Source organism: Eleutherodactylus coqui, chromosome 2 (assembly GCF_035609145.1).
Source record: "Eleutherodactylus coqui strain aEleCoq1 chromosome 2, aEleCoq1.hap1, whole genome shotgun sequence".
In the NCBI taxonomy this organism is placed as follows: Eukaryota; Metazoa; Chordata; class Amphibia; order Anura; family Eleutherodactylidae; genus Eleutherodactylus; species Eleutherodactylus coqui.
In genome coordinates, this window is record NC_089838.1 from 286099540 (window position 1) to 286119419 (window position 19880).

The 19880-nt window shown below is 47.0% G+C and overlaps 1 protein-coding gene across 1 annotated transcript; it reads left to right on the forward strand.

The window, feature by feature from the left end:
- The first annotated feature begins 1329 nt into the window (after nt 1-1329).
- On the forward strand, nt 1330-11476 carry TMED4 (transmembrane p24 trafficking protein 4). The gene is made up of 5 exons (XM_066593159.1): nt 1330-1554; nt 3467-3567; nt 5142-5267; nt 5627-5773; nt 8977-11476. The coding sequence occupies exons 1-5, from the start codon at nt 1392-1394 to the stop codon at nt 9124-9126; spliced, it is 687 nt and encodes a 228-aa protein (XP_066449256.1). The 5' UTR covers nt 1330-1391; the 3' UTR covers nt 9127-11476.
- The last annotated feature ends 8404 nt before the right edge of the window (nt 11477-19880 follow it).

Consider the following 19880-nt stretch of genomic DNA (forward strand, 5'->3'; position numbering starts at 1 on the left):
CAGATACGTGGCATGGATGCAGTAACAGCTGCGGGTGTGCCGCGGATAGGACGGCTTCCATTGACTTCAACAGAAGCTGTCCCGCGGGATCCACAGAAAAACGGAGCATGCTGCAATTTCTTCCCGCGCATGCGATCTGCACACCAGGAAAAAAGTCACATCCACATGCTTTAAATTGCACCACCAAACAGATGGATTGGCCGTGCCGGTGGTGGTGATACTGACCTTCCTTCTTGGCCTCCATATTCTCCAGACCTTACGCCTTGTGATGTTTTTCTCTTGGGGGTGGGGGGAGGAGTGTTAGAGTCTACAAGCCCCCCTCACCACCCGCCATGTATGATCTGCGGCATCACAGAAGCCATTGCATCAGTCAGTCGTGATGCCTACGACATGTATGGGAGGAACCTACCTGCAGGCTCCATGTGTGTCCAGTGACGGAGGGGGCCGCACTGACCACCTCTGATGGGGAGAACATTTTTGATGTTCTGCAATAAAACTTTTTGAGTTTCTCTTTCCCTTTATACCAAACATTGATATCTGAGTGCCATTAAACGACTTATGAGAGTTCACATCTGGAGGATCATTTGTAATAACCCTGTATTAGGTAGGTGGTTTTAAAGGGGTATTTTTTAACCGATGACTTATCCCCCAGACAGGTCATCAGTAGTGGATGGACGTGCGTGCCCAGCTCGGGACCCCCGTCCATCAGCTGATTGTCCATCTCACTGTACGGGGTGCGACATCTTCACCAGTAGTCAGGGGAGGACATTGGAGCACTGGCTGCGCTCCCGTTCTTCCACATCCTGCTCAGGACCACGGTCAGGGCGTCGTGTCCAGTTCTGAGCAGACGTGTGACACTCCTCCTCTGACCGCTGATGATGATGTCACTGCCAGTGCAGTGGGCTGAACGATGGACAGGCATCCCCAGTGATGACCTATGCAGGGGTAGGTCATCGGTTAAAAAAGCTTGAAATACCCTTTAATCTTACATCTGTATATATTGCAATGTGAGCAGCCAAGTTAACCAACTGCACCTAAAATGGTTATTTCAATAAAAATGCTAATTTATCCAGTATTTAGGCTAATAAGGATGCTATTATTATTATTAAAAAAAAACATAACCAAAATGTTCAATAATAAGCAAAAAAAATCCCTCCGAGCAGTGACGTCACTCCCACCAGAATGTAAGATGGCCACGTTAGGGTGACGTTCCCTTCCACCTAGTGGTGACGTTGCAGTCCTCCCAAGCCAAGCCTCGTTTTGGCTTCGTCCTAACACCGCCCCTAGGCAGTCTACAACCAATCAGAGAGCGCCTTGGCTTTCCGGATGGAGGCGTGACCCGCAGGAGGCGGCCGTGAGCGCTCACCTCCGTCCTGTCTCCTCCGTCAGTCATGTCTCCCCTCGCCCCGGGCTGCGGCTCCCCCAGATGCAGACTTGTCCCGCTGCTCGTGCTGCTGCTGCACGTCGGCCTGTCCCGGGGCCTCTACTTCCACATCGGGGAGACGGAGAAGCGATGCTTCATAGAGGAGATCCCGGATGAGACCATGGTGATAGGTGAGCGCGGCAGGTGCTGCTGGCAGAAAGGGTTAAAGCAGCAGGCCTTCAGTGTTACTATGGCAACCGGTACATAGTCTTGTCAACTCCGCGTTTTCTGGGATGTGGTTTCCTTGGAAACGGCTTTAAAGAGTTGTTTGGGCTGAAATTTTAAAGTGACAGAAACCCTAAATCTCCATCAAAGATGGAAGCTTCTAGTTACTGGGGTGATGAAAGAGTGACCGTGAGGTCCTGCCCTGTCCCAGCTACTAATGGCTGATAACAGAGAGCAATAGACTTCAAGAAATCTTATCCACACGCTGTGGAAAAAGTTTGCAGTGTAAATTGGCCCATGGTCAGGGTGACATCACGCGTGACGTCACGTCTAATGATTGTCGATGGTTGCGACACGGCCGCCGCCAAAGATGCAACTCTGTTGGATTTGGATTGTGAGTTACAACTCATGTCAATTTTAAATCTTGGATGACCACAACTTTTTTGCGGTTTGGCTGTTTAACTCCTTCACCTTAAAGGGTGTAAATGTACCCCCCCTCTCCCCGATGTGGGTTTTACATGGAGCGGGTGCCAACTATTAGACTACTGACACCTGCCCGCAATAGCTGCGATCAGCGCTCGTGTTGATCACGTCTGTTGCCCCTTTAAATGCTGCTGTCAAGTCTGACTTTAGCATTTAAATCACCCAATCGGTGTTCGCAATGAGATTTTAAGAGATGCCGTTTGGTTGTCATGGAACCTAGAGCCTTCTAAAGGCCCCCAGGGCTGCAGTGTATTCCTGCCTATTAAGATGAGCCTATGGCCTGTCTTAATAAAATGCCTGCAGAAATGATATATACTGCAATACTGGAGTATTGCAGTGTATGGTATAGGCAATCGAACTCAAGTGCAAGTCCCCCTATGGGGGCTAAAAAGGAAATGTAAAACTTATCACTTATCACTGTTACTATTGTAAAAAATAAAGGTTACTAAAAGTTAGGGGAGAAAAAAAACTTTTTCAATATTTATAGTTTAAAAAAAAATCTTAACAAAAAAGAAACATTTGGTATCGCCGCATCCGTAAAAGTCCAAGCTATCAAAGTAGCATGGTATTCATACCACATTGTGAATGTTGTCACAAATGCCAGAATTACACATTTTGGTCACCCCTGTCTGTAAGAACAAATGCAATGAAAAATCAAAAAGTCGTACGTATTCCAAAAATCATAGCAATAGAAACCAGAGGTCACTGCCCCGGGAAAACCGAGTCGCCGCACAGCACCATCAACGGGAAAATAGAGTTATTGTTTTCTGAAAGTGGGAAGGAGAAACGCCCACAAAAAAAAAATAAAAAAAATAAAGGGGGGTCGGGTGGTGGTGCCTCCAAAACAGTTGTGCCGCAGCAGCACACTATTGTTATGCCACTTGCTATCCTGTGGCTCTAGCCTGGTGTTGCGGATTTGCTCCATTTAGTTTAATGTTATTCTGTCACCAGGTTCATGGTGCCCAAACTACAGGCAGCATGATCCCAGGACAGATATGCCCATTATCCCCGTGGTGGTGGGGAAACACACTTTGAAGGTTGACTTGCAATGGAGCCCAGAGACATGGGGGGATTAATTTGCACCTAACACAATCCCAGAACAGAATGAATCCCACCATGTCTGCCTTGTCATATGTATGTGTGTATATATGCATGTCTCTTCGGATCTGTTTCATTAAGCCTGAGGAAGAACCCTGCGTAGGTTGGAAAGCTTGCTGTAACATCATGTGTTTTTGTTGGCCATTAAAAGTCATATCTACATGATTGCTGGGAACAATTACTCTTTGCTCTACTGGCGAACGCCGTACCAACCGTTTTATGATTTAACGCAGTCTTAGTGTTGCACATCAAGGTGGGGAAAGATCTTAACTAATGTTTCTTTCTGTTTTCTCTCAGGGAACTACAAGACTCAGCTGTGGGACAAGCAGGCGGAGACGTTCCTGCCATCTACTCCAGGGTTGGGCATGCATGTGGAGGTGAAAGACCCTGATGGCAAGGTAACGTCAGACTGTTACAGCTTTTATATTCGCCTTCACATGCTGAAGTGTAGAAGTATTTTAAAGGCTTCTGACATGCCAGAAGTACTGATTGGTGGGGGTCCCAGGCCCCCTGTCCTGCTTACTGCACGCACCTTAGCTTGAATGGATAGGCGAGTAATGTGTTTAATGCCAAACTGCTTTGAGGGTACGTTCACACGTTGCGCTGCATACCACTTCAAAATCTGCACCAGTGATATGGATAATGACGCGGGTTCGCAGCAAACTGCACCTTTTCAACTGAAATGGTGAAATCTGCTGAGGATCCACGTCGTTATTCACACCCAACTCCGGAGCACAAAATATGGCATGTGTGAACATACCCGAAGCACTCCTGCCAATCAGAGGTGCTTGGTCACATAGTTAGGCCTGTGTCACATGGGTGTATTTATGTGCATTGCAGAAAGTAGAACCCATTGATTTCAATGGGTTCCTCCACATTCGTGTATTCTGTGTGAGCAATTCCGTTGTGCAAAAAAAATGCAGCGCTCTATTTTCCTGCGCATATACACAGGGCCATAAAAAACTAATAAGGCTAATTAGCCATGTCAATGGACGAGACTGTGGCCGCATGTGTTCTTGCGTGCGCAAATGCACACAATTAGTGTGTGCAAAAAGTACAGTAAAAAACGCAAAAGGGTGTGCAAAAAGGCATCGCCTGGTGCTCTGAAACGCAGTGTAAATGTTCATACGCTCGTGTGACACAGGCCCTATAGATGACTATAGGGAAGGTTAGCCAGAACAAGCTAACCCCTTAGTGGCCAAGATTTTTTTTGTTTTTCCATTATCTTTTTTTCCTTCCAGGGGATTTAAATGCCGCTGTCAGAATTTACAGTGACACTTTTAAGGGTTAACAGCTCCGATAAGCCGCGCGGCTTATACACGTCCTGCAGCTACAGGACGTAGAAACACGATAGGCCGGTCGCTAAGGGGCTAGGATCTGTCGCAAGCTATTAAAATGAGTGCTTTTAGAGAGCGGATGGTGATAAAGGAGAGCTTTATTGAGACTAGCCACATACTTCATTTCAAGGCAATGCGGCTCTTCATGGGACATGGGGGCTGCAAGGATCTCCCATAGTCACTGTCCTGCATCTTTCCATCTGTCTTATGAAGAGACATATTGCCCAAGAAGATGTTACTTTGCTGGTCTTGGTAAGGATCTCCTTGATCATTATCGGTGTCTCTAGAAGCATTGATTTCAAAACCTTGCACTGGATTCTAACTTATTCTAGCTAACCTTCACCATACCTCCACCGATGCTAATGCAACAACCGGTTACCCAGTGTATCTAGACTGGCCACATCGTATTCTACCACACCTGTAGCGGACCAAATCCAAGCTAAACTAGCACTCCCAGGCTCTTCTCTGATCCGACCTCACAGCCCTCATAGAGGCACCCTGCCCTTACTGGTTGTCTCACATCTAATCTGGTATCAGCAGCTATAGAAGCATTATGGATGACACACTTACTTTATCACATACTATGGTAAGATATTTAGATGCAGCGCTAACATTAACCCTTTCTTTCTCCACAGGTCATCCTCTCCAGGCAGTACGGCTCCGAAGGCCGATTTACCTTTACATCGCACACCCCTGGAGAGCACCAGATCTGCCTGCACTCCAACTCTACTAGGATGTCTCTCTTTGCTGGAGGCAAACTGGTGAGACCACAGACTATATGGTTATTACTGTGCATGCAAATAGTCGTGGCTTTCATCTAACACAGTGTCATCATTTGGAGACCTCCTTGAATAACTATATGGGGTGAGATTCTGACGATTCTCGTTTGCCCCGACGGAACGAGCTGATGACTTCTCGCCAGCTCAGGCAGCCCGTTTAGACTGCATGATTCTTGTTGAGAGTCGTACAGTCCTCGGGCACTTGTTCAATGTTTCACATTCTCAGCTTTTTGGATGTGAGAGAACAACTTTTTTGGTTTTAGTGAAATGTGATTTTTTTTTTTTTTTTTTTTCTCAGTCAACTGGTGTTTCAACTTTTTGGTTATTTTATTCTTTTTCAGAGAGTTCATCTAGACATCCAGATTGGGGAGCACACCAACAATTACCCAGAGATTGCAGCAAAGGATAAGCTAACAGAATTACAGCTCCGAGTCAGACAGCTCTTGGATCAGGTGGAGCAAATCCAAAAGGAACAGAACTATCAGAGGGTAAGATGGAAACGTGTGGTGTACCCCAAGCACGGGCTCAGTATTTTGTACATAGTACTTGTCCAAGGGCCACTTTACATTTATAGACATGTTGGCATCTGTCACATTTTACTTGGTTTTCCTTAAAACCCTGACTGCTTATCCCACGATGCTTTGGTAAAAAGACAAAGTAGCTGTGTGCGTGCGGGGGGATAAGCTGCCTAATTTCCCATCAGCTCAGATTGATGGAAGGATATATAAAGTTGATTGAAGCTTTGGCTAAGGGAACAATTATCGTTCAGATTATCGCTAGATCATGTGACTATGAGCTATAATTGTTCGGTGTAAACTCTGACAGCGACTGAATGCCGAATGATAATTTGTTCTCTTATCATTCATTATTCAGTTTGTATAGGCATAAAAATCAAACTATGATTGGCCTGTTTACTGTAAATGGAGGCTGGCGGGTGATGGCGGTCTCAGCGCACTCTGCCACCATTCACTGTGATCATTGATGTAGGAGCAGTAGTCACTGGAACAACAAGCAGTGAAAGTCCCTAGTAACGTTTAACTCATCTGAGCCCAAGTCAATGGAGGCCGTCTGACCCACAGACCATACGCAATTAACATTGCGTATGGGCTGCGGGTACTCACATCCTCGCTAAGCGATGGCGCTGGAAATCCAAACATTCTAAACAGAAAACTGTACTGCGCATGACCGGCGAGCCACCGAGGCCATCCGAAATACAGAAAAATTCAGGTACGCAGGGTCGCTGGCTGGGATCGCACCCGGAATCCGCTGCGAACCTTCTGCATACAGAATTTGGTCCGCCCGTGTGAAGCCGGCCTGGGAGCGCTTTATGCCTAGAACCAGACTGTAGCTTGCTTTCTCTGACAGCCGAATCTCCAACAGTTTATAGCTGTCACTGATATTGCTGCTAAAATGGAGCCAAGAGGAGGCTCTGGGATCTGTAGTCCTCCCAATCTGCTTAACGTTCTCTACATCACTGTGTATTGGAGAAGATAAACCTCTTGCAAGAGCTCCCTCCTCTTACCCATTCAGAAAGCTGGTCTATGATGCATTGATGAGCTGGAACTGCTAAATATAAATATATATATAAATATGCACAACTGCAGCGGTTTTTAACTCTATCTGCACAGAAGTAAATGAAGTGGGTTACTGTGCCTTTAAGCCCTCAGATGCCATGGTCACTGCTGGCATCTAAGCAGTTTTACAGAAGGAGGGTGAGCTCTTGTACGCTCATTGGCGCCCACACAAGGCAATTGTTTAAGTGGATTGGTAGTCATGCATGCTGCTGCTTCAATTAAAGTCTAAAGCGCTAATGGAAACAGCGGCTGCACCCCCCCCCCCCCCCAACATTTCCAGCAGGTACGCGATAAATGTTTTAGGCTATAATACCCCTTTAACTCAATACAGTTTCTCTAACTTTGGCTTTTTACTGTTAGGAAGACGCATGTGACCGTGCAATTGTAGCATTATATACTGATTTAAAGTGTGTCTCTCTGTTCTAGCTCACAGAGGGGGTGTTTATTGAGGAACCCTCTTTAAGACATCCATATACCCCAATAGGCTGTAGCGTTCCATATGAGACAAATGTTAAGACACTCGCTCTCGCATACAAGCCCTGCTCATTACTGGCTATTCGGACAGTTTTCAGCATATGAACTACAAGTATATTACTAAATACTACAGAAAAGCTCCATGAACAAACATATAAAAAGTTAACACGAGCCACCAAACGTAGAGATTGTGGGCTTTCTTCCATAAGGAGAAAGCTTAGAAGGTAGATGAGATAAGAGAACTGTAGCATAATTTACATAAACTACTGTATATTTTGGACTACAAGATGCACCCCAGGTTTAAACAGAATAAAATATTTTATACTAATTTAAAGGGGTTGTCCCGCGGCAGCAAGTGGGGTTAAGAACTTCTGTATGGCCATATAAACGCACTTTGTAATATACATTGTGCATTAAATATGAGCCATACAGAAGTTATTCACTTACCCCCTCCGGTGTTGGCGTCCCCGTCTCCATGGCGCCGATTGAAGCCTTCTTCTGCCTGGATTAGACGCGCTTGCGCTGAAGGGGCCGCTCCGGCATGCTCGCGCCGCACAGGTCTTCTGCGCATCCGCAGAAGACCTCTGCGGCGCGAGCACGCCGGAGCCGGACAGAAGAGGGCAGACTGCGCAAGCGCGTTTAATCCAGGCAGAAGAAGGCTTTGGTCGGCGCCATGGAGACGGGGACGCCAACACCGGAGAGGGTAAGTGAATAACTTCTGTATGGCCAATATTTAATGCGCGATGTATATTACAAAGTGCATTAATATGGCCATACAGAAGTGCTTAACCCCACTTGCTTTCGCGAGACGACCCCTTTAAGTGTCTCTGGAGGTCTAACAAAATAGAGGGGCTACAGTCTTTAACTTTGGTGTTCTAGTATAGAAAAGCAGGGTAATCATAAACAGTCAGGTCCTATTAAACCTGGTGTGTTCATTTAAACAATGGCGCAAGCTCATAGGTTCACATTATACACAGCACTGCTTCACACACATTGCACATGCACAACTCTGCTACATGCACATATGGTGAAATAAAAGTTATAATTTTTTGTTAAAGGGGGAAGCAAAAACTGGAAATGGGGGGGGGGGGGGCTGGGGAAGGGTCACCTCCTTAAGGGGTTAAACACTGACCTTTTTAACCCAAAATTCACACGTGCAAGGTTAGTAATACATGAACTCCTAGCTGCTTCCTGGTCACAAAGCCCCTGCTCACATGGTTATGACCTCATCAGAGGTCCTGCTGCTACTGCAAGACCTCTGATCTTTGCTATTGTCTGTCCCTGTCTGTATAGAGGAGGACCTGCACCCCGGGTGTAGATGTGAGTGTTCTCCAGAGTTATCTGCTGGAGGGAATGATCAGGCAGGGAGAGGAAGGACTGTGCAGCCGAAGTATGTATGGCTGTAAAGTTCTCCTGATGATCGTTCAGTGCACTGTATTAATACACTCATGGATCATTAAGACAGCGGTCAGGGCTCTCTGGGTCTATCAGACCCCCCTGCCTCTGTAAAAGGTGCAGACTTTTTTCAGTAAGATTTTATCTTCCTGAAAACTGCTTCTTATAGTCAGAAATTTATGATATATAAGGCGCAGAAAACAAACCTACAACTAACACAGCTACTAATTGATTTTCTTATTTTGCAGTACCGCGAGGAGAGATTCCGACTAACCAGCGAGAGCACAAACCAGCGCGTCCTATGGTGGTCTATTGCCCAGACTCTCATCCTTATCCTCACCGGCATCTGGCAAATGAGACACCTCAAGAGCTTCTTCGAGGCCAAGAAACTAGTGTGAAATGTCTACCTCCATGCCCAACTCTGCATTCTGTATGGACATGAAAACAAATGGTTGTCACTTCATGTTATCCCTGTCTGCTCAACACAAGTAGAGAATTGCCTTTATACGTATGCACCTACAAAATCCTAAACTACATGAAGATGCAATCGCTCAGGTCCTGACTGCTGTCGTTTGTGGCCAGCAACACAATTCGGGAGGGTACTAAAAAAATGTTTTAATAACCAAAACTCTAATCTCCTCTGTACTTGCAACAAGTGAGCGGAGATCCAAAATTAAGAGGTTCAAAATGTTGAATTTGTTTGTTTCCAAGGAGGTACATACTTAGTCTTCTAGATCTTTAGCCTATTAGAATGGAGAAACGGTCATTCTAGAACATTTCCCGCTAAAATCCAATACAAGTATATAGCCCACGGTCGTCCTATCAAGTCTGTTAAAAAAAAAAAAAAAAAAACACTAAATATTGGGGAAACCTGGGTGAATCAATATGGCTTCCTCAGCAGCTGATAGTGGGAGTTGTAGCTCGGCTTCAGGGGTGGTGAATAGTCTATCCTATGTAATACTGGAATAGATTTGCAAAGTCAGCATTTAGTAAGGCTTTGCATTGAAGTCTTGACACTGGGTGTAGTTTACCAGGCTGTAGCTATAGGGGATGCACTGTTACAGCACACAACCCGCTTTGATTGGTCTTTCTATACTGGCCTGCTAAAAAGTTGGCTTTGGGTCATGTGACTTATTCTACTTGGTGTATGAAGTGTGCACTCATGTCTGCAGTCCTCGTCCAACATATAATTGTAGGGTGAAGCCATGATTAATAGGTACCGGTGTACCAGGACATGCTCCGTTTTTTTTTTTCAGGAGGCTTCTTTTAAAGGCCCCTATATACACTAGGAAAGCGTCGTCTAGACTGGACTTTGATGGAATAAGTTGGCCTTTGCAAGTGTATTTGGGTCACCTAACTCGCCCCTGACGGATGATTATGTCACAGGATACCAGTATTGGGCAGTGAAGTAAGTTGCCTGGTCAGTAGGATCCAGTAAGGAGCCTTACACTCCATTGGTTTACCAGTCTCTCAGGGGGACATTGGATCTCTATTCTGGTGATCTGTCGGGGTCCTAGTGGTCGAACCACGCCAATTAACTAAATATCGCCTAGCCTATGGATAGGGAATAACCTCATATGACAGTAATGCTCTTTTAAATAAAAAAAATAAATAAAATAAAAAACACACACATGCTGCCCCCTAGAGGAGGGTTTACCAAGAATACTAAATGTTACTACTGGATAGCAAATCTACAAAGTTGTGGGATAATACAATATTCTACAGGGTATATGTATGCTTGCATTTCACAGTGGGGGAGGAATAGCTACCTGGGAGACCTGTGGGGTTTACCACTATGCGTATGATACACAGGCAGATTTTTTTTTTTTTTTGCAGAAATCTCTTTTAATCTGAATGGGGTTTATAAAGATCTAAGCAGATGCTGCAAAAACCCCCTTCAGACATATGAAATGGGTATTCAGCGCCACAGGTTTCTGCAGCCCATCTGCCGGCTGTGATCACAGCCTAAGGTCATTTTTCTTTTGCTCCGTATTTAGTTTGTGTCCTGCAGGCCGTAATACAGAACTATTATAAACCTATGTATTTGGTTGCATGGCCGTATTTTTCACAGCCATGCTTTAAAAACACAGCATGCGATAATTTAGTCTGTTTTTTGCCTCCATATTTACGTTCTTTGGTATTTTCTATTGGCAAATATGGATCAGTATTTGCCCAGTAGCCAATAAAATCAATGACCGCAGATATGGAGGCAGATACGGGTGAAATACTCTTGGCATATGGTTGCAAGGTCATCGGTAATATGTTCGTATTACGGATGTGTAACATTACGCTTGTGTCAAACTGGCAAACTTAGGGTGGTTCCACATCTGCGTTGCGGATTCCGCCTTCCTGCTCCGTTCGGGGAGCAGGAAAGGGGAATCCCCGTGGCAGGACAGCGTTTAGGACGGAACCGAACCATAATGGGGTCCGTTTGCTTTCCGGCAGCTGCAAGAAAAAGCACGGCATGCAGCACTTTTTCTTCCGGTATTCTGCGCCATATCTGCGACAAACTCCTACTGGTGGTTCTAACGCAGATATGAAACCGGCCACTTCCCGCAGTTTCAGTGCACTGATTGTACCATATAATAATTACGACGACACTCTTCGCCCCCCATACTTGTCCTGTTTGTCTCAGCCTCCAAAATATCTAATATTTAATTTTATAATTTAGGGATTACGAAGAAGAAGAATGTTTCTGTTTTTCTTTCTGTGACTATTTTGAATTGTAATAAAAGATATTTCCATGTGTCTGTGGGCCTTGTGTGTGCTGTTCTAGTCCTGATCCCATTCTGTAAGTAGCATGCGGCGCTGAGTGGAGAGTGGAAATAGGTGTGTGTGATCCGTTGCCTGTATAGTGGGAACATATTCCATAGCGAAATACATATTATCACCGTTTATAGCAGGGCTAATTATGCGATCAGTGTGAGTTTTTGTGAAATGTGGGATAAAACCCACACAAACACGGCGAGAATATACAAACAGGTTTTGCCTTTGGTCAGGCCTCTTTGTAGTGAGTAGATCTGAACATGCAGTACCATTTCGAGCCACTGCACAATGCATGGCGCTATGCTAGTTCTGCAAATAGCTGATCGGTGGGACTGCTAGATGGCTATCCTGAGGACAGGCCATCAATAATAAGCCCATGGTCTAAGATGAGTTCGGAAGAAGACCAGAAGTAATGTCAGAAAATTATTTTTGTACTGAAAGTAAGGGAGGCTTGGGACAAAATTCTAGTAGATGTGATTGGGAAATCAACAATAAATGATCGTAAGGGCTTATTTAGATGACCGTATATCGGCTCGGTTTTCACGCTGAGCCGATATACGGTGTCCTTGTCTGCGGGGGGGGGGGAGGATGGAAGAGCCAGGAGCAGGAACTGAGCTCCCGCCCCTTCTCTGCCCCTCGCCACTATTTGCAATGGGAGGGGCGGGATGGGGACGGGGCTAAGTGCCGGGACTTAGCTCCGCCCCTGTCTCACCCCCTCCTATTGCAAATAGGGGCGAGGGGCAGAGAAGGGGCGGGAGCTCAGTTCCTGCTCCTGGCTCTTCCATCTCCCCCCCCCCCCTCCCCTGCAAACAAGGACACCGTATATCGGCTCGGCGTGACAACTGAGCCGATATATGGTTGTCTAAATAAGCCCTAAGTGTCACTGGGATAATCCTAGATCTATCAGAGAGAAATAATAGAAGGGCAGACCAGACGATCTTATTCTGCCATTAGTTTTCTTTAGGGCCATTCCCTAACTTTAGCATACGAAGGATAATAACAGGACGACCGTACAGGGCCCTAACCTCTTGTAGAGGACCTCCACGATTCTATCCAAGCCATAAAGAGAGAGGCCCTACAGCAGACCACATTTGAAGCTGTTGGTTGAAGTAACTTTACATCCTATTTAAAGAGAACCTGACTGCCCTCCTGACATGCTTGTTTATTAAATGGTCATATTTCCCATACAATAATTCTGAAGCTTTTTTTCTTAAAATATTATTGTACAATTCCTCTATTATTCCTCCTGAAAATCTGCAAATTGACAACTTTGTTTTGCAATTGACTTTGTCAGTCGGACGTGTCCTTACTAACACACAGTTTTTTACAGCATTCTGTAATGGTCCTTTTTACATGGGCCGATTATTTGGTCACCCAACAATCAGCCTGCGTGGCAGGACCAACGATCAGTCCACAAATAAGCCAATGCTCCTTTGTCAGCTGATCATTCAGTTTCGATTAGCATAAAAAGGCTCGCTGATAAGCGGTACATCTCCTTCCGTGAACGGGGAGATGGAAATAAAGCAGACCCCCTTGGATAGGATCCTGAAAAAGTAGGGCGGTGCCCTTACTTAGTTTTCCTGTTCTCGCTGGAGGTGTTATCAGAGAGGCGTCACGCTAGAAGCAGGAGAGTCACCTCTCCCAAGCATCTTTCTCTTCTGAAGTCTTGCTGCTGGGGCATCTTCCATCACCCTACTGCATCTGAACAGCTCAGACTAGGGCATTGTTTCTATGGTGTGCACACTGCAAATTGACATGATAACTTTATTCTATGGGTCAGCACTAGAGATGAGCAAGCGTACTCGTTAAGGCAAATTACTCGAGCGAGTATCGCCATTTTCGAGTACATACCTGCTTGCCCGAAAAGATTCGGGGGCGGTGAGAGAGAGTGGGGGGGGGGGGGGGGGGGGAGATCTCTCCCTCCCCCCTGCAATATTTTCTGCTCTCATCTTCTGACAGCCATAGCTTTTTTTTTTTTTTTTACCATCAAGCCAGTTATGCGAGGGCTGATGTTTTGCGGGACGTCCTGTTAGTTTCTATTGGTACCATATTGGAGTACGTATCATTTTTTGACTTGCTTTTAATTACATTTTTTCCTGGGACTCCATTAATAGCAATCATGCTATAAATTGGTGATGAAATTGGAGTGAAGATGGTACTATGTTAATTTCCTGGGACCCCCTAGCAGTCCAACCTCCCTTCATCTTCAAAATTTTGGAAAGATTGGTCTACTCGGCTCTTATCTCACTGATGACTCTCTTATTAACCCCTTAGGCCTCCCTCACACAGGGCGTTTGCAGAAACGCAGTGTTTTTCAACGCTGCGTTTACTGTAGATCCTGCCCTGTTTCAGCAGCGCTGGCATACTTTATGCCAGCGTTTTGGCAGGATGCTGAAAAGAAAAAAAAAAAAAAGCAATACTCACCTCTAGCCGCTGAAGTCCGGGTCGCGGCCGCTGGTCTCTGCCGCTGATTCGGGCTTCCCCTGGACTCCCAAGTCTATTGCCGTAGGCCAGGTTTGAGAACCCCGCCTCCAGCAATAGAGTGCTGTCATTGGTTGTCGGCGCTTGCTCGATGCCCAATCACAGCCCTTCATTGACTGTCTCAGCCAATCAGAGCTTGCCGGCGCTGATTGGCTGAGACAGTCAATTTAGGGCTGTGATTTGGCATCAAGCGCGCTGACATCCAATCACAGCACACTATTGCTGGAGGTGGGGTTCTCAAACCTGGCCTACGGCAATAGACTTGGGAGTGTTGGAGAAGCCTGGATGAGCGGCAGAGACCAGCGGCCGCGACCCGGACTGCAGCGGCTAGGTGAGTAACTTTCTTTTTTTCTCTACCTAGCTGGGACTGATTTTCGGGGTAGGGCTTCTATAACAAGCTCTCACCCCCCGAGCAGTTAACGCTGCCAAAAACACAGCACCAAGTGTTGCCATGTTTTTTAGCAGTGCTGAAACTGCTGCCCATTCATTTTAATGGGCGACGCAGGGCTGAAAATGCCCCAAAATAGAACATGCATCGCTGTCATAGCGCAGCGTTGGAAGGCGCTGCGTTTTCTGCCCTGTGTGAGCAGCCCCATTGAAATGAATGGGAGTGTTGTACAGCGTTTAGCGCTGGGCTGAAAAGGCAGCGTTAAACGATGTACAAAACGCCCTGTGTGAGGAAGGCCTGACAATCTGGTAGTCTTCTATATTCTAAAGGAATTGCCTTTATTAAAGCTTTAATCGATCTCCTGACAGCCAAATGTAACTGTGACTACTCTCTACTGACTCTTCTGGATCAGAGTCTGCACACACCTTCTAGGTGCTCCCTTAAGGAGAGATGACACCCTTCCCAACCCACATCATAGACCTCCCACTAGCCAAGCGAGAAACCTATGTGTGACTGTCTGTGCATGTTGTTTAGCTTGGTTTCTATTCCCAATCATTGTTTTAAAGACTTGTTTAAGGGCTCTTACCCACTTGCGTTTTTTAACGCTGCGATATCGCTGCGATTGTCAATGGGACTTTCTAATGTTAAAAACGCATCACACAAAAATATATATAAGCCCTACACCGAAAATAACTGTAGGGAAAAAAAACAAAACGTCACCTTAGTAGCGCTGTCACCTCCGGCACGTCTTATTGCAGGCTTCGGCACTCTTCTTTTGCTTCTCTTCTGGCCGAGGATTAAAAATCCCCGCCTCATGAAGCGCTGCCTCTGATTGGCTGAGCACTGTGACCAATCAGAGGCAGTGTTCAGCATTGAATGACAGCTGAGCGCTGCCTCAGCCAGAAGAGAAGCAGAAGAAGAGTGCCGTAGACCTGCAAGAAGACTCGCCGCAGATGACAGTGCTACTAAGGTGATGTATTCTTTTTTTTTTTACAGTTATTGATTATTTTCAGGAGGGGAAGCTTATGTTTCAAGACCCCCCCCCCCCCCCCTGAAAATCCTTGTTGCAGAGAGTCCCCTGCCACTGCTGTCACAACAGTTGTAGAGGATCGCGAGCATCTCCCATTGATTTCAGTGGGACTGGCGCTGCTGCCGCCAGCCGCATTAACATCAATGGGAGAAGATAGCTATCTCCTGCCTTGGCTGTGACATGGCCGGAGATTCCTTCAGCTCTGCAGGGATGGGAGGCCGCTTCCCTGCGGCAACGGCTCACATCCTGGGCTTCAGAAGGATTGAGAGCGATATCAGGGCATCAATCACCTCCCAATATCGCTCTTGCCAGTGTGCAGGAGCCCTAAATTTCCAATTTCATCTCAATGTGCTCCACTCTGGTTTTAAGAATATTGCTCTCTAGGGTTTTATTCCTACTTCTCTGACTGCTTGTTCTGTGTATAATTTGCTAGCTCTATTTCTCCTTTTCCCCTTGCTAACGGGGTTTCTTAGGGTTCAGTTTTAGGTCTTCGCATCTACACTGTTCCCCATATTCAATCACTTGCACACTTATGTCACCTGACTCAAAAACATCTCCACAATCCGTCCTTTTCTCACTGTGGAGACATCAAAAACTCTTATTGTTGCCTGATCCATTCCCTGCTTTGGGGCTCCTACCCACTTGCGTTTTTTAACGCTGCATTAACTTAGAGCAAATGCCAATTAGACTTTCTAATGTTAAAACACATCGCAAGTTTGTGATCTGCGATTTTTGTGCAATGCGTTTTTAACATTAGAAAGTTCCATTTACATTCGCGTTAAAAAAAACGCAAGTGGGTGGGAGCCCTTAGTACTGCAATTCACTACTGATCCTTCCTCCACTTAATAAACTCTCCAATCCATCCTGAATGCAGCAGCCAGGCTCATCTTTTTGTCCAACTGCTACACTAATGCCTGCACTCTGTGCCAGTCACTACAGCGATGCCTCCACGCTGTGCCAGTCACTACACCGATGCCTCCACCCTGTGCCAGTCACTACACCGATATCTCCACTCTGTGCCAGTCACTAGTGCAAGTCAAAAAAGCTTGAACAGCATAAAGAAATGGGCAACACTGAGGACTGAAGATGCAGTGTACTTCCCTACAAGACTGGAAGCTGTCCAGAAGTGCCAACAGCTCAGAATTGGCAGAAACCAGTGGGACCCAGGTACATCCATCTACTGTTCAGGGAAGTCCATCCGGAAGTGGTCTTGATGGAAGAATTGTGACCAAAAAGCCATACCTTCGACGTAGAAACAAAGCCAAGCGACCTAACTATGCACAAAAACATAGGAACTGGGGTGCAGGTGAGCTGGACTGAGGAGTCGCAATGTGAACTATTTGACTGGAACAGAAGGCAGATTGCCGAAGAGTGGTATAATAATGAATGTCTGCAGGCAGCAGTGAAGCATGGTGGAGAGCAGTACAATAATGAATGTCTGCAGACAGCATTGAAGCATGGTGGAGAGCGGTACAATAATGAGTGTCTGCAGGCAGCAGTGAAGCATGGTGGAGAGCGGTACAATAATGAGTGTCTGCAGGCAACATTGAAGCATGGTGGAGAGCGGTACAATAATGAGTGTCTGCAGGCAGCAGTGAAGCATGGTGGAGAGCGGTACAATAATGAGTGTCTGCAGGTAGCAGTGAAGCATGGTGGAGAGCGGTACAATAATGAGTGTCTGCAGGCAGCAGTGAAGCATGGTGGAGAGCGGTACAATAATGAGTGTCTGCAGGCAGCAGTGAAGCATGGTGGAGAGCGGTACAATAATGAGTGTCTGCAGGCAGGAGTGAAGCATGGTGGAGAGCGGTACAATAATGAGTGTCTGCAGGTAGCAGTGAAGCATGGTTGAGAGGGGTACAATAATGAGTGTCTGCAGGTAGCAGTGAAGCATGGTTGAGAGCGGTATAATAATGAGTGTCTGCAGACAGCATTGAAGCATGGTGGAGAGCGGTACAATAATGAGTGTCTGCAGGCAGCAGTGAAGCATGGTGGAGAGCGGTACAATAATGAGTGTCTGCAGGCAGGAGTGAAGCATGGTGTAGAGCGGTACAATAATGAGTGTCTGCAGACAGCAGTGAAGAATGGTGGAGAGTGGTAGAATAATGAGTGTCTGCAGACAGCAGTGAAGCATGGTGGATAGCGGTACAATAATGAGTGTGCAGGCAGCAGTGAAGCATGGTGGAGAGCGGTACAATAATGAGTGTCTGCAGGCAGGAGTGAAGCATGGTGGAGAGCAGTACAATAATGAGTGTCTGCAGACAGCAGTGAAGCATGGTGGAGAGTGGTACAATAATGAGTGTTTGCAGGCAGCAGTGAAGCATGGTGGAGAGCGGTACAATAATGAGTGTCTGCAGACAGCAGTGAAGCACGGTGGAGAGCGGTACAATAATGAGTGTCTGCAGACAGCAGTGAAGCATGGTGGAGAGCGGTACAATAATGAGTGTCTGCAGGCAGCAGTGAAGCATGGTGGAGAGCGGTACAATAATGAGTGTCTGCAGGCAGGAGTGAAGCATGGTGTAGAGCGGTACAATAATGAGTGTCTGCAGACAGCAGTGAAGAATGGTGGAGAGTGGTAGAATAATGAGTGCCTGCAGACAGCAGTGAAGCATGGTGGAGAGCGGTACAATAATGAGTGTCTGCAGACAGCAGTGAAGCATGGTGGAGAGCGGTACAATAATGAGTGTTTGCAGGCAGCAGTGAAGCATGGTGGAGAGCGGTACAATAATGAGTGTCTGCAGACAGCAGTGAAGCACGGTGGAGAGCGGTACAATAATGAGTGTCTGCAGACAGCAGTGAAGCACGGTGGAGAGCGGTACAATAATGAGTGTCTGCAGGCAGCAGTGAAACATGGTGGAGAGCGGTACAATAATGAGTGTCTGCAAGCAGCAGTGAAGCATGGTGGAGAGCGGTACATTGAGTGTCTGTAGGCAGCAGTGAAGCATGGTGGAGGTTCCTTGCAAGTTTGGGGCTGAATTTCAGGAACTGAGGTGGAGATTTGGTCAGGATTAATAGGGTCCACAATGCTGAGAAATACATGCACATACTTATCCATCATGCAGTACCAGGGAGGCGTCTGATTGGCTCAAAATTTAAAGGGGTTGTCCCGCGCCGAAACGTTTTTTTTTTTTTTTGAACCCCCCCCCCCCCCGTTCGGCGCGAGACAACCCCGATGCAGGGACTTAAAAAAAAAACAGCACAGCGCTTACCTGAATCCCCGCGCTCCGGTGACTTCTATACTTACCGGTGAAGATGGCCGCCGGGATCTTCTTCCTCCGTGGACCGCAGCTCTTCTGTGCGGTCCACTGCCGATTCCAGCCTCCTGATTGGCTGGAATCGGCACGTGACGGGGCGGAGCTACACGGAGTCGGCATCCTGCACGAGAGGCTCCATTGAAGAAAGCAGAAGACCCGGACTGCGCAAGCGCGGCTAATTTGGCCATCGGAGGCCGAAAATTAGTCGGCACCATGGAGACGAGGACGCCAGCAACGGAGCAGGTAAGTATAAAACTTTTGATAACTTCTGTATGGCTCATAATTAATGCACGATGTACATTACAAAGTGCATTAATATGGCCATACAGAAGTGTATAGACCCACTTGCTGCCGCGGGACAACCCCTTTAATCTGCAACAAAACAACGACACCAAACATAAAGCCAATGTCATTAAGGCTGGTCTTACATGAACAGATTTCAGTTGCAGATTCTGCGGGCGCCACGTGTGTGTATGATATGCAGAAATATGTGGGCATTGAAATGCATTGACTTTTGCCGATTCGCTCACACTTGCAGGTAGGAATTGCGGATTCTGCGAGCGAAAGAAAAATTGCAGTATGCTCTATTTTTACCGTGGATTCCGCGTGTATGAGCGCCATTGATTTCTATGGATGTGTTTGATCTGCTGTACATACGCAATTACGTTGCATATGAACGCGGATTCATACGAAAGTTGCTAGGAGACCAGATACAGATGGGATAAAGAAAGCAAGAGTTTGTGGGCAGACAATATAGGGCAGAGTTTGGGGAGCAACACCCCCATCTAGACGGCTGTCTGCAATCTCCGCTGTTCTTTTCTCAAGGTGCACCGCGGGTTTCTCCCATGGTGCACCGCGCTTGCTGTAGCCCAACGTGCGCGCTCCCGAGACGCTACCAGCTGTGTCTCCCTGACAACCAGACGCCCCGCAGCCGCCGAACGGACCCACCGTGGCCGCCGACCAGACCCCACAGCCACTGACCGGGCCTCGGGATTGAACGCGGCCGACCACGGCACACGCTCTTGGGCCACAGTCACCCACCGCCGGGCAGCAGGTAACCGGCACTAGGCCCCGGCTCCCCCGTGCTAGGCCCCGGCTCCCCTGTGCTAGGCCCCTGGCCCCAGCGGCAGTCCCCTCGCGACAGATGTAGGCCCCGGGCCACAGCGGTAGGCCCCGGGGCCCAGCAGCAGTCCCCTCGTGACAGCTGTAGGCCCCGGGCCACAGTGGTAGGCCCCG